Here is a 14,712-nt window from a genome sequence, read left to right as displayed (position 1 = left end):
CGTGGCTGCCCAGTAGCTTCAGGTCCTCGAGGTGCAGGCCATTGATGGCGGTTCGAAAGGCCTGCGCCTCTTCATCCCCTCTTTGGGCCTGAGCTAACTGAGCGTAGTTCAGGCCGAGGGATAAATTGTGGATGGTGGGTCTGGAGAGCGCATCAGCAATGACATTGTCCTTATCCACCCGGTGCCGGATGTCAGTGGTGAACTCCGAGACAGAGGAAAGGTGCCGCTGCTGGCGCACCGACCAAGGGTCCTTTGCCATGGAGAGGGCCTGGGTGAGTGGCTTATGGTCCATGAAGGCGGTGAAAGGCCTGCCCTCAAGAAGTAGCAGAAGTGCCTGATAGAGAGGTACAGGGCCAGGAGCTCCCTGTCAAAGGCACTGTATTGCAGCTTGGGAAGTCGGAGGTGCCAGCTGAAGAGCACTAGCAGGCACCACTGTCCATTGACCGATTGCTCAAGGATGCCCCCGATGGCTATGGCAGACTGTGTGGGATTCGGGCCGTGGGTCGACCAGTAAGGTGGCGCTATTGAGGGCATCTTTGGTTTGGGCAAAAGCTGTTTCAACCTCCTTCATCCACTCGAGAGTCATTTGTTTCGCCAAGATTAGGGCAAACAGTGGGCGCATTATGCGGGCGGCCCCCTGGATGAAGTGGTGGTAAAAATTAACCATCCCAGTGAACTCCTGCAGGCCCTTGAGGATGTCCAGCTTGGGGAACTGCTGAATAGCCTTGACCTTGTCCTGTGATGGTGCTTCCCCATCCGCAGTGATGGTATGGCCTAGAAACTGTAACAACTCCTTCCCGAATTGGCATTTGGCCACATTGATGGCGAGGCCAAATTCTCCCTGACAGGCGAACAGTGTGCGGAGATGGGTTTTGTGCTCATTGTGATCTTGACTAGCGATGAGAATATCGTCAAGATAAATGAACACGAAATCCAGGTCTTTACCCACTGCGACCATGAACCACTGGAATGTTTGGGCCACCTTCTTCAGACCAAAATGCATCTGCAGGAATTTGAAAAAGCTGAACAGGGTGATGATGGCGGTTTTGCCAATATCATCCAGGTGGACGGGGATTTGGTGGTAGCCCCTTACCAAGTCGACCTTGGAGAAAACCCTGGCACCATGCAAGTTGGCAGTGAAGTTCTGTATATGGGGGATGCGGTATCAGTCAGATATGGCCACATCGTTGAGTCGGCAGTATTCCCCACATGGGCACCAACCCCCAGAGGCCTTTAGGACCATATGCAGGGGAAAGGCTGAGGAGCTGTCCGACCTGTAGTCTATGCCGAGTTCTTGGAGGCAGGAGAACTCCTCTTTCACAAGCTGCAGCTTCTCCAGCGGCAGTCGTCTAACCTTGGAGTGAAGTGGGGGGCCCTGTGTGGTGATGTGGTAGCGGACGCTGTGCTGAGGCATAGTGGCAGTGAATTGTGTCCATAAGATAGCGGGGAACTCATCCAGGATCTGGGAGTACTTGTTTTTGGGTGTACAGACGGTGACTATCCCTGGGCCATGTGTGCTGGAAGACTTGAGTCGGAGGGTCTGGAAGGTGCGGGTGTGCACGAGTCTCTTGCCTTTAAGGTCTACCAGCAGGCTGTGTGCCCGAAGGAAGTCAACTCCCAGCAGTGCAGTACCCACAGTAGCCAGCAGGAACTTTCAGTGGTACTTGTTTGGCCTGAGGTGTACCTGAATGTTTCAAGTGCCGAAGATCTTTATGTCGGTGCCATTCGCTGCCGCATGGTTGGGCCTCGTGTTCTTGTGCAGGAATGGAGGGTGGTCAGGGGAAGCACACTCAACTCCGCTCCGGTATCCTCGAGGAAATGCTGTCCACTGGTCTTGTCGACCATATGCAGGAGGCTATTCGCGTGACCAGCCGTCGCAGCCATCAGCGGCGGCTGGCCTGGTTGTTTCCCTGGTATGAGCAGGGCTGTCGGCACTTGCAGGCTTGGGCTCCCCAGCATCAGTGGTAGAAACACCAGGTGGTTTGGTGCTCTTCCGGCTTCTGCATGGGGGAGGTCTGTGGTCGGCTGGGTCCAGGGCGCATGAGCTGATTCATGGCAGCCTTGTTCTCCCGTTTGGTTCTCCACAGCTCATCGGCGCAGGTTGTGACCTTCCAGGATTCCGAGAAATGCTCATCCGTCAGTAGGAGTTGGATGTCTTCCGACATTTGTTCCAGGAAGGCCTGCTGAAACATCAGGCAGGGTTGCTCAAACATCAGGCAGGGTTTGTGACCCTCTGCCAGTGCGGGCATCTCAACCATTTGAGCGGACGGAGCTCTGTCCCCCAGGCCATCGAGGTGCATAAGCCTGGCCACGCGCTGCCGACGGGAGAGACCGAAGGTGGCGAGGAGGAGGTCTTTGAGGGCAACATACTTGGCCTCCTCTGGTGGATCATGGATCTGGTCATCCGCTCTGGCCACAGTTTCTTCGTCGAGGGCGCTCACATGATAAAACATGATAGAGTCAGAGATGATGTCTGAGATGAAACTGTGCCTCTGCCTGCCCGAACCAAGTGTGAGGTTGATGGGTCCAAAAGTGGGGGACTTTCACTGCCACAGTGCTGATCGCCGTCAAATCCATAGTTGGAGACCAGATAACATCTGGGCTCTGCGGGGTCACCAATGTAGCGGCTGCTACGAACACAGAAACACATCACAGGACACAGTGGACGTTTCAGTTGAACTGTTTATTTGAATTTTGCACGTGCCCCTTTAAGGTCAACGGGAGTTCTGCCCCGCTGGGCAGTGACATCATCATTTTTCCCGGGACGCCAGCTGTGGCCTAAGCCATGAGGCAATAAGCAGGTCCCGACAGTGCCATCTTCCTGTAGCTGCCCTGCCAGTGCGGCAATACAAGTGGGGCTGGTTCGCTACAAGAGATGTACGCTGCCACAAACATTACATTAATTGGAACCATGCCAAACACAGAGGAAGATTATTGTGGTTATTGATGGTCAATCAGCCTAGTCACAGGGCATCACTGCATGAATTCCTGAGGATAATGTCTTAGATCCAACCATCTTCAGCCACTTCATTACCAACTTTCTTTTCAACATGACATAAGTGGGATGTTCACTGATAATTGCATAGTATTTAATTCCATTTACAACTCCTCACCAAATGAAGCAGCATCTAACTTCCTGCAGCCAGACAGACACTGTATTTGGCTGATGAGTGGCAAGTAACATTCTCACTACAAAAATTGAAGCCAATGACCATCCCCAAAAAGAGAGAATCCATCTACCTATCCTTGACATTCAATGACAATATCATCTCAGACCCTGCAACCATCAACACCACAAAATTGAATCATCCACAAAAATAGTTTGCCTGCAACTTTAGCTCAGAGGCTGGATTTCCAGTGAATGACTTGCCTCCTTGAACCTCAAAACCATTATATCATCAACAGGAACATAAGAGATGTGATATTCTCCTTTTGCCTGGATGGGTGCAGAGCTGACAACACACAGGAAGCTCAACCATCCATCACAAAGTAACCCAACACTGACAGCAGCACCCAAACCAATGAAGTCCGTCACCAAGAAGAACCACATATGAGAACAGCATATTCTCTTTCTAGTCTATTCCATGATATCTTGGAGACATTTTTTTTGTTTCTTCATTATTGCTGGGTCAGAACCCTGGAAGCCTCTCCCTACCAGCACGGTGGTAATTCTTTTAGAAAAAGCTTCACTTTTACAAGTGAATTTGAGATGGACTGTGAATAGCGGTCAGGGCAAATGATTTCAAAAATGTAATCAATGAAAGAAAATGAAATAGCTGATCAATAACACCTCTCAAGATTTTGATTGGGCTCAGTCATCGTGATAAGGTCAATTGGCTCAGCTACTTCTTGACTGAGATGGTATATGAGAGGGACAAATATTAACTGTCAGAGGTCCAGCAAGGCTTCAGTGTTACAATATCAGAGGATATCAGAGGATGAGCAGTTTGTATCATCATCCAAGCAAAGACAGTAATGAAACTACAGAAAATGTTAGACTGAGTGTGATTCCCTGAGGACTCGTGCTTTAAATATAGACCTCAGACAGTCACAAGCAATACCATTAATGTCAGTATGCGTTTATAGACGGGTAGCTGTCCCTTAGATTACATTAACATCAATCTTACAAGCAGTAGAGGATAACATCTAATGATAATTGACAAATTATCCAATTGCATCCCTCATGATGTGGTTAAAAGCATTTGGATTGTGTTTAAAATTTCAAAGTTGATGATTATAATGCAATTGATGGTGATATGAAAACCAGAACTGTCTCACTTAAATATGGTCAAATGCAACATAAGTAAACAATAACACAGATAACATTAAATAAAATCCACCATTTTACAACCATTGTGGGCAAGGGTGAGGATTCTAAAGCTGACTTCATGTCTCTCTTATATGTGCCCTATTCTCTAACCCTACATATTTAATTCCTGAAATTTTCAAACTGGCCTCAAATTGCATTGAGATTTTTTTCCTTACTAGCTGAACATGAAGGCTCAAGAAATTTCATTTAGCCTATGACAATGGAAACGGTTGAATTCTTTAGCAATTAAAAAAAAAATTTTGCAGCACTTTTAGTGTGGAACCACAAGGAGTGGGTTTGGCCATGCCGGCCATTGTTCCAACCTCCTCCCGATTGTATTTCCTTAACTTCCCAGATTATCTTGAGTCCCTTTATTAAAATTTAAGCCAGCACTGGCAGTTGTTAAGGTAAACTGTAGTCTAGTCATATTCCGCTATAAGTTGCTCCTGGAAGCGTAATCCAATTTCTAGGCTATTTTGCTTACCATTTAAATTGTGCATCTCTCATCTTTACAGAAACTAAAATATCCCACTTTGACCACCACACTGTATTTTGCAGCATGCTGCTTTGATATCTGTATTGACATATACTCCCTGGTCTACTGATGGCTTCTACAAGAATTTTCATGTTTTCTTATTTCAACATGCACCCCCACATTTTCACTGTCTGATTTCTCTCCCCAAAATTCTTTTATTTTTTCTTCTGCACCACTAATGTTTTCTAAATCAATATTGCTGCTTCCAAAGTTTCATGTGCCTTCCAAAAATAAGAGGCAGGATTGTGTGGAATCCTACAGGAAGTTGCTACCCTTTCATCAGTTTGGTGGGTTGGACTCGAAACTTGTCTACTCTCACTCTTCTGTAAACCTAGAAATGACTAAAAAGAAGCAGAGAGCATGTGTAAATTGTTTTCACAGCCATTTTCTGACTGTTAGCAACATCTGTCCCATTATTGATCTAGGTCGCCAGAAATTCTGAGCAATTGCAGACCCCTATCTGGGAAATCTCATTGATAATAATGGTTTGGAAATATGGCTAAAGTATTCAATCCTGTGGAACTGACATCGTTAGGCTTAATTAGCACAGAGGAAGTTGCTATTTTTTTTCTTTGTGCGGTGGAATAAACAAAATAAAGATGCTCTTATATTATGTGATATGGAAGAGCAATATATGCATTTATATGTATATGAACCTGTAAAACAGGGTTAAACAATCAATTTTGCTTTGTTTTGACATAGGTGCTTCTACAAGAACCAAATCAGGGGATTCGGTACAAGTTTAACATTCCAATCACTCGTACTGGTAGTGGTGATGCAGAAGTGGGATTTGCTTGGCACCATCAGCCTTGGTCTGAATGCTCAGCTACCTGTGCAGGAGGTAGGATCACATGAATACTGCAGAAGCATTGATAATCCTTAACTGGGAGTTTTTAGGCCTTGAGAAACCATGTTTCTTGGATATATTTAAATCCACCATTATAATAATTTACCCAAATATAGGTGAGTTTTATTATAGTGTAGTTTGCAATATTTGGAATCTCAAGATTTACCAGCTGTGAAGGAAGCTATTTGGTCCAGTGAAGGAATATTTTAATTAGTCCTACTTCACTCCTTTCCCACTTTGGGAGCTGACAATCATACAAAGCTGAGTTTGAAGTTACATAGAGTCATATAGATGTACAGCAAGGAAAATGGCCATTTAATCCACTGAGTCTGCACTGACCATTAACCACTCTCTTACTCTAATCCTATGTAAATCTCATTTTTTTATTCTCCCAACATTCTCATCAGCTCCCTCCAGATGCCACCACTTTAACAAAACACGATGAACAATTTACAATGGCTAATTACCTTATGAGTCCTCACATCTTCGGTGAAGGGGGAGGAAATCAGTACACCTGGAGGAAAAACATGTGGTCACGGAGAGAATGTACAAACTCTGCAGAGAAGCACCCGAGGTCAGCATTGAACCCTGACCTCAGGCACTGTGAGGCAGATGGTCCACGAACTGTGCCATTGAGCTGCCCTATAATTTAAGCCACATTTAAGAAGAAATAAAAGGCCTCATAGGATCACAAGGGCCAAATATAATTTATCAAATGGACTAATGTAGACAAAGGTGAGCCGTGCACGTCAGATGTAATAAAAACAGAAAATGTGGGAAATACTTTGCTGCTCAGACAGTATCTGTGAGAAACTGTAAGCACTTCCATTCAAAGACCCTTCACCAGATCTGGGAAAGAGCAAAATTCAATTAGTTTAAAATGCAAAGAGGATTTTGGAGGGGTGCACAGGGCAAAGAAACATTGTTCTGAAAAAGTGAGGCCACACTAGCCTGTTCATGGTGTAACTGAATGATACTAAATTAATACTGTTGAATTTGGTGACCTGGGTAGGAGTAGAAATTCAACCATGCTCCAAGTCCTGACTTTGACGAGAAAATCTGGCAGTCAGGTGACAGCAGAATCAGACTCAGGCCTGACACAATTCACCCAGAACTGAACAATTTCCTGCTGCTCCCTGTCTGGTCTCATACTTAAAGTGCTATTACACCGTTGAAATTGACCCCTGATATTTTGAAAAGAAGAGATCTAATGTTCTTTTTTCCTCGAAAGTGTTCATTTTATTTTAAGCATGCTGCATTCGTAAGTTACTTACTCAGGTGGTATCAGTAATCAGATTATAATAACTAAATTTCTGATTAATAATTAATAAAATTGAGACAACTGAATATAATCAGACTATGTATCCTAACATGCACTGGTCCTGGATTTCCAAAGGATTGGCCTAATAACTAGTTATTGCTTCAGCAGAAATTTGCCAGAACTCCTGGTAGGTGACGTAATGGTTTCTTCAGCACTTCTCTTGTCACTGACTCTATTGAAGTTGAAACAAGTGATAAAAATTCCAAAATATAAATACTAATTTGGAAACATGATCAAAAATCAAAATAATATGGGATAGGATAACATCAATATTGTAATGCTGCTTAAAGCTGAAGGAAAATTGAAATTTGCAAACTTTTATTTAAAGTGAATTTCTTCCATGCAGTTATCCCTCACACAATGAACTGGGATTCATTGGTAGTGGGTGGTGCTGATGGCTGGCTCCACCCCAGTCTGCTCACATATAACCTTGGTTTCCCGTCTAAACCCAGAACCCTTCTGAAGACTACTGTGAAACCCTACCCATAGTATAAGCTAATAAAAGTGTTGGTTCTGCCTTCAGTTGTGAGTCCTTTTACTTGCACTACAATTTTATTAGCTTATAACTATGGGTAGGGTTTTACAGTACTCTTCGGAAGGGTTCTGGGTTTAGGCAGTTAACCAAGGTGATAAGTGAGCTGTTGGGGATGGACCGGGAGACAGAGGCATTGTAGAAGCAGTGAGGCACTGGACACACTACCTTGTTCGGGTATCCCAGCTATATTCATAGTGACCAGGGCTCAGCCTTTATGAGTGACAAGCTACGTCAGTATCTGCTAGCGAGGGGCATGCATCAGCAGGACCACTAGCTACAAGCCCCACCGGGGGAACAGGCAGGTTGAAAAGGAGAACGCCACAGTCTGAAAGGCTGTCAAACTGGTCCTGAAGTCAAAAGGTCTTCCAGACTCATGCTGGCAGGAAATCCTCCCTATGGCGCTCCACACCATCTGGTCGCTACCATGTACCGTGACCAGCGCTACTCCTCACAAGCTCCTATTTAATTTCAAAAGAAGGTTGGCATCAGGAGCTACACTGCCAATCTGGCCCACCACTCCCGGTCCAGTCTTTCTCAGGAGGCACTTGAGGAGAAGTAAGACCGACCCCCTGATGGAAAGGGTGAAACTGCCCCATGCCAATCCCATGTACGCCTATATGGAGTACCCGGATGGCAGAGAGTACACTATCTCCATCAGGGACCTGGCACCTACCATATCAGAAGTCTGTCGCCTCAAGTGCCCTGTGAGCCATGGACCTCATTCTCGCCACCACCAGTCAGGGCCTTAGGGATCTGGTTCAGGAGGAAAGTGCATCCCCCTCCACCGTTGAGCCGGAGACCCAGCCTGCCGCTCCTCCTTCACAAGGGGACCAGGAGACCCAAGGAGTCCAATGCCCCCCGGTGCTTAGGCATTCCACCGGGATCTCCAGACCACCCCCCGGACTGCTTAAATCTGTAAATAACTATATTTTTCAACTTTTTTTCTGAACCCATGTTCTCTGCCTTCATTCACAAACCCTAAATTCTGCAGGAAGGGATGAATGCAGTGAACTGGGATTCACTTGTGGTGCTGATGGCTGTCTGCGCCCCCGTCTGCTCACATATAACCTTGGTTTCCCGCCTAAACCCAGAACCCTTCTGAAGACCACTGTGAAACCCTACCCATTGTCATAAGCTAATAAAAGCATTTATTCTCCCTTCAGTCGTGAGAGCTTTTATTCGCGCTACACCTCACTTTTGTTCATTGTCTATCATAAATTTAGCTGATCAAGACAATTCTCCTCATTTGAAAAATTAATCTGTCCTTTCTCTGGCAGTTGGGATGCTTACTTGGGTATCTATTTTTGTTGGGGTCAGTTTTTACATGTGCAAGTCATTGGAGCATCTTATGCTTTCAGACATCCACAAACCAACTATTACTTTCAGTATAATCATGGGCTCTTACAGGATAGAAGGTCACATGCATGTGACAGCCTGGTTCTTTGGAAGACTCTCCTATTAGTCAGACACTCCAGCATTCAACCAATGCACTGTGAATTTATCCTTCTCGATCATATGCACACAATTCCATTTTAAAAGTTACAATTACATTTGCCATCCTTCAAAATTGTCGCAGGTAATTCACCCCAAAAAATAAATTCTGCTATTTCCACGTGTATTGATTGCTTTGTCTTATAGGTATATGTCCCGAATCTTCTGCCAGTGGAAACAGTTTGCTCAAGTGCATTCTGTCAGAATTGTACATAGTATTGAGTACCACAATTCAATCTCCATTGATCCTTACATGCATTTAGCAGAATAATCCTAGATTTACAAATCTTTATATAAGTGATGTCCTTCCTCTCTTGTTACATTTTGGTAAATCTCCTCCTTTTGACCTAACAGCCACTTTCTCCAAAATCTTGATATCCTTTATATTGTCTGGTGTCCTGAATGAGATTATAATCTCCAGCTAAAACTGAACTAAGAGTTGATATTAGATTGAATAACTCTTATGTTTGAACTCGCTGTCTTCTTTATAATGCCAAGAATCCATTTTTTTTTCAATTGTTCTGATGTCTCTAAAGTTGTGTGCAGGTCTTATTTTTGTGAAGGCTTTTAAAATTTTATGCTATAGTTTGGAATGTATTTTTTAATTTTTCTTTCTAAAAAGCATCATTAGTTTGCACACATATGCATAAATGTATCTGTTGAAAATCATATCAAAATCTAATGGTAGAACATTAGAATTCCTTTGCCTCTGGTTTGCTGGTGAATAGTGGGTGATACAAGGTCTTTTGTCATGCAAAAAGTTGGATCCTTTTGGTGAATAAAGATTTTCATGGTCTGGCAAATTCAGAACATCATATGGCAAATATTTTTAAAGGATTCCAATAAATCTTTAAATATTCCCATTTCTTTCATTGCAAAATATTAATAAAGATTTTACTAATAAATTATGATTTAAATAATGTTCCATTCATAATAAGTAATAAAAACATTTCTTTTTTACAGGTGCACAGAAACAAGAAGTCGTTTGTAAAAGACTAGATGACAATTCCATTGTCCAGAATAGTTACTGTGATCCTGACAGTAAACCACCAGAAACTCAGAGAGCTTGCAACACAGAGCCGTGTCCACCAGAGTAAGTTTTCAGATGTTTTTCCTTGTACTTTTGTCCACTCTAGAGGCAGTAATGTTTTTATTTTTATTTTTCTGCTTTGAAATTTAAATCAATGGAACACACAGCATAGGGTAAATTAACCTTACATCTCCATCGGTGGCTCTTCTTTCAACTGCATAAAACTTAACTTCCAGAACTTCTTTCCAAAAACTTTACTGTTTCATTTCTCGCTATCCTTTTTAGCAAAGCTTTTTGTCACTATGTTAAAATCATCTTCTGTTGCTCTGTCAGATTTTGCCTGAGAATGCTTTTGTCCAACCACCATCAGATGTTTGATTCTTTTAAAAGTTATCAGAAAATGTATTATTTTATCATTTTTGATCAAAAAGAAAATGCCAGTTCATTTCGTAGCAGGTAGTTATTCAGCATGGACTGCATACCCTTGGATCAGCTCTATAATCCATCTGGTGCAGGAACTCCCTTCTTAGGAATGTGGAATTTCTGGTGCACCCTGAGGACAGTAACTAAAGAATGATGGCTTGTTTATCTGAAGTTAAGGCAAAGAACATTGAAGACATTAACTCAAGTGCACAGGAAGGGACCAGTGGTGTTAATTTATGTTCAATAAACATAGAGCTTAAAAGAATATACTGCTCTTAAAGCCGCCTGAGGATTGTTTTAGAAGTCAAAGAATAGGAATTTAGAGTAATGTTATTTTGTATTTAGCATTTCCGCAAAATAAAGCTTTGACCAAGGAATTTAAGGATATAAATAAATAAATATAATTTAAAGGATATAAATGGCAGATATCAAAAGTGAAAATATTTCTTTATGTTTAATTGTGAATATTTTGAAGAAAATAAGGTCAGGTGCAGGACCAAAATAAGCAGGATTATGAGATTTCTACAGAATGTGGGAGACAGCTAGCAAGAATAATTTAAACCAGATAGGCAGAGAGGAAATTAGATTCCTGTCAGGACTGATCACAGGAGGGGGGGGGTTAAGGTAGTCAATGCTCACATACAGGCTCAGAAACCTAGCGAGAAATAGGAGGTAAATGCAAGGACCAGGCAGGCACAAGCCTGAGAAAGGAGGCAAATCCACATTTAAAGTGTTCGCAATGTGAATTATCAGAAGTATTAGTTATGCTGGAAATGGAGGCTTTTGTAGCAGTGAGGAATGCAATATGAAAAGCAAATCAGAGACATGATTGACTCTAGAGGATTGTAATGAATACAACATACAGAAGTTTATAGTACTCAGAAAATGTATTAACAGACAGGAAATGGGGTAATGCAGTTGTACATGTCAGAGACACATGGGAGGAGATACATAGGAGGTCAATCCTATGGGAGCAAACAAATTAAAATGTATTCCTTTGGTTAAATATTTTAAAGATACAAGCAAGATACACTAGTGGGGTATTGCAGATTACTAGGTTTGAAAAAAATGGAAGACAATCTGATTTGTTTAGAGATATAAGAAGGGCATTTATAAACAGGAAGGTTATTTTCTCTGCAATTTCATTAATTTGGGAATGGCCAAGCAATTTGGAGTCTGAAGTGCATAACTTCTTGATGATCAAGTGTCAATGCATTTTTGAGAGAAGTTGTATGTTTGTCTCTGTAATGGAATGTTAAATCACACATAGAAAGTGCAGGAAAGGAAATTGGTTTTATCATAAGGAGTCTGTGATTTTGAACTTACCAAGTTCAGCATAATATAATGTTTAGAACTTAAAAGGACCAAGAAATAGATAAACCATTTTGATCAGTAGGGCTTGTTCCATAATGTTTTAGAAGATAAGTAAAACATACTGCTGAACATGCAAGATAATTGGATACTTAATGTCAAGAAGCCTTAGACTAAACAAGCATGACTCAAATCAAAAGCAAAATAAAGAGGAAGAACAACCTGTATAAATAATTCAGGGAGGAAAGAGTGGCCAGGAATGAATGGAGAGACCTGAAGAAACACATTAAAGAGATGATGAGACCAGAGAGGGACATGGGGGAAAGCAAAACCACCAATCATAACAGTAGGATTTTTTAATTAAAACTTTGTACTGTTGACATTTTAATAGAAGTGGTTATAGGCAATTTGGAAATAAACAATCTAACCTAAAACAGAGAAATTTAAAAAATGATAGTTCTTTCTATAAACAGAATCATCTCCCTAACTAGCTGCAACTATGTAGAATCGATGATTTCAAATAATATGAATGAAATTAGAGTTCCAAAATTATAAATAGGTTCAAAGGAACTTATTAGATAAGTTATATTTATTCCAGAAAATGCTTGGTGAAGCTTCAATGGCTATCAGAGAGTTGAACACTGAGGAGGAACACAGCAGAAACAGATTAACGTGGTGGAAATGTTGAAAGATTCAATTCGCCTTTACTTCACTGCCAAGCAAACAATTGGAATAGTTGATCAGAAATAAATAAGAATGTAAAATAATTGTCTTGAAAGCAGTATTCACTCATATTTAGAATACAGAAATCCTACCAAACAACTCATTTGGAGGAAGTGACCCTTAGGTGGATTTTTGAATAGGTTTGATATGGTTTACCTGAGACTTCTTACAAAAGCTTCCAGCTCAAAGTTCAGGGCATTCTGATTCAGTCTTGGCAATGATAAAGGAGTAGCTGGCTTCCAAACTGGAAGGAGTTCTGATAGAGTAGGAGGAAGCATTGCATTTGCTGCCGAATACGTGGGCAGCTCTCAGCTAACATTTTGAATTTGGGGATTGTGCTACATCGGGTAACGTCATGAAATTTGTTAAACTGTAATGATCTTCGTGATAACCTTATGGATGCTGTATGGATTTCTTGGATAATGTGTTTGTGGTCCATGGACAGCTTATTGGTATGAGCTGTTTCTGCCATCAGAAAGACTGGCCTACACATTTATGCAAACTTCCAAACTAATTTTTAGATTATATTTTTAATCATGCTGTTTAAATACACAAAAGGTTTTGACATTTGTATCAGATTCAGTTGCAACTTCCAAATAGAATTGGGCATATACACGAAAAGAAATAGGACTTATTGGATGGCTCTAACAAAGAGACAGCTTGGCCTCTGGATTTATGATTCTATAATGCTATAAGTTTATGTTCTGTAATTTTCAGGTGGTTTATTGGAGATTGGTCAGAATGCAGCAAAACATGCGATGGTGGAATGCGTATACGAACTGTATTGTGCATTAGAAAAATTGGACCTTCTGAGGAAGAAACTTTAGATGACAGCCACTGTCTCACTCACAGGCCTATTGAGAAAGAGCCTTGTAATAATCAATCCTGCCCTCCACAGTGGGTTGCACTGGATTGGTCTGAGGTACAGATACCAATATGTTTCTCGACTTTTGCTACTCGTGTTTACTCTGTTTAAATCACAATTCTACTACATTTATTATAAGTACAAACTCCTGCTAGGTTAAGAAAAATGGAAAACAAGAATCACCATTTTGGTATCATTACTGAGTAATGAGTCTCACATGTGCTTATTTTATACCTTAAACATTCTCTGCAGGGTGCATAGCAAAAAGAACGATTTATGACTAAACTTTCTATAGCTAAAAAACATACTGTCATCTGATATTTTGAAAAACATTTCGGGGTACAGTTTCATGACTTGCATAGTTGCAATGTCATTTACAGATTTTTATGATACAATTTTAATACTTTTTAATTACATGTCAAGTTGTTTGAAAATTGATTTTGACCAAGTTTAACATGTTTACTGAACAGTTTTTCATTGGCATTACAAAAGATATGATTGCCCTTTTGGTTGTTTATCAAGACAAGGCTGTTCACTGGAGTCCAAGCAGTTGTTTCAGTCTCTTCAGACTGCACTAGTAATTATCCATTTCCTTCAGGAAATGTTTAGTTTTAAGATACAGATCAGTGCACAGATTCTAGTTTCCTCAGGCCACCTGCTCTACTTTAGGGATCATTTGAAAGTTGGAGGGGCCTCGTTGAGAAGAAATTGAGGGGTGCCACTGGTTTTTTTTGTACCATTTCATTTGAATAAAAGATTGGATGAGAAGGAGTAAGTACCTCTTTTATTTTCCCCTTTTAAATGTGAAGTCATAAATGGTGGAGCCACAACAGACCCATAGTTGATGGAAATACCCTAATGTACTAATGTAAGAGAAGGAGGAACACCAAAGAGAAGGGGCCAAATATTTTTTGTCTTCTAACCGCAAAGGCTGGTTATCAACCTCTTGACGAAGTGTTCTGACGTGAAAGCTCAGCCATTCTTCCTCTTCAACTGATGCTGCTTGTCCTGTTGAGTCTGTCCAATAGATTTTTTTTTTGCTCCAGATTCCAGCATCTCTCATTCGTCCTCTGTTATCAATCTCTGTCCAGGAAACAGATTCCAAATTTGCAGATGATGAAAACATGGAGATTTGGTGAAATGTGAGAAACCTGAGGATATAATTAGAAGAATACAGGAAAAAGATAAAATTCAAGGAGAAATGCACGATAAGTGGTAGACAAAATTTAATGCTGAGATGTACAAAGTTGTATTTTGATAGGAAGATTGAAATGAAGCAATATAAAGTAAATTCTAAAAATAGCAAGTTGGATCCTGGACTC

At 41.4% G+C, this 14,712-nt stretch overlaps 1 protein-coding gene across 4 annotated transcripts in view; it reads left to right on the top strand.

Annotated features, from left to right (window-relative positions):
- adamts6 (ADAM metallopeptidase with thrombospondin type 1 motif, 6) overlaps positions 1-14,712 on the top strand; it is a 293,482-nt gene that overhangs the window by 260,782 nt on the left and 17,988 nt on the right. For all 4 annotated transcript variants that reach the window (XM_069924504.1, XM_069924503.1, XM_069924506.1 and 1 more), the window contains 3 exons: positions 5,547-5,685; positions 10,002-10,131; positions 13,243-13,447. In XM_069924504.1, coding sequence (XP_069780605.1) covers positions 5,547-5,685; positions 10,002-10,131; positions 13,243-13,447 — 474 coding nt within the window. The remainder of the gene's footprint in view (positions 1-5,546; positions 5,686-10,001; positions 10,132-13,242; positions 13,448-14,712) is intronic.

Source organism: Narcine bancroftii, chromosome 3, assembly GCF_036971445.1.
Source record: "Narcine bancroftii isolate sNarBan1 chromosome 3, sNarBan1.hap1, whole genome shotgun sequence".
NCBI lineage: Eukaryota > Metazoa > Chordata > Chondrichthyes > Torpediniformes > Narcinidae > Narcine > Narcine bancroftii.
This window is presented reverse-complemented; position numbering and strand designations above follow the sequence as displayed.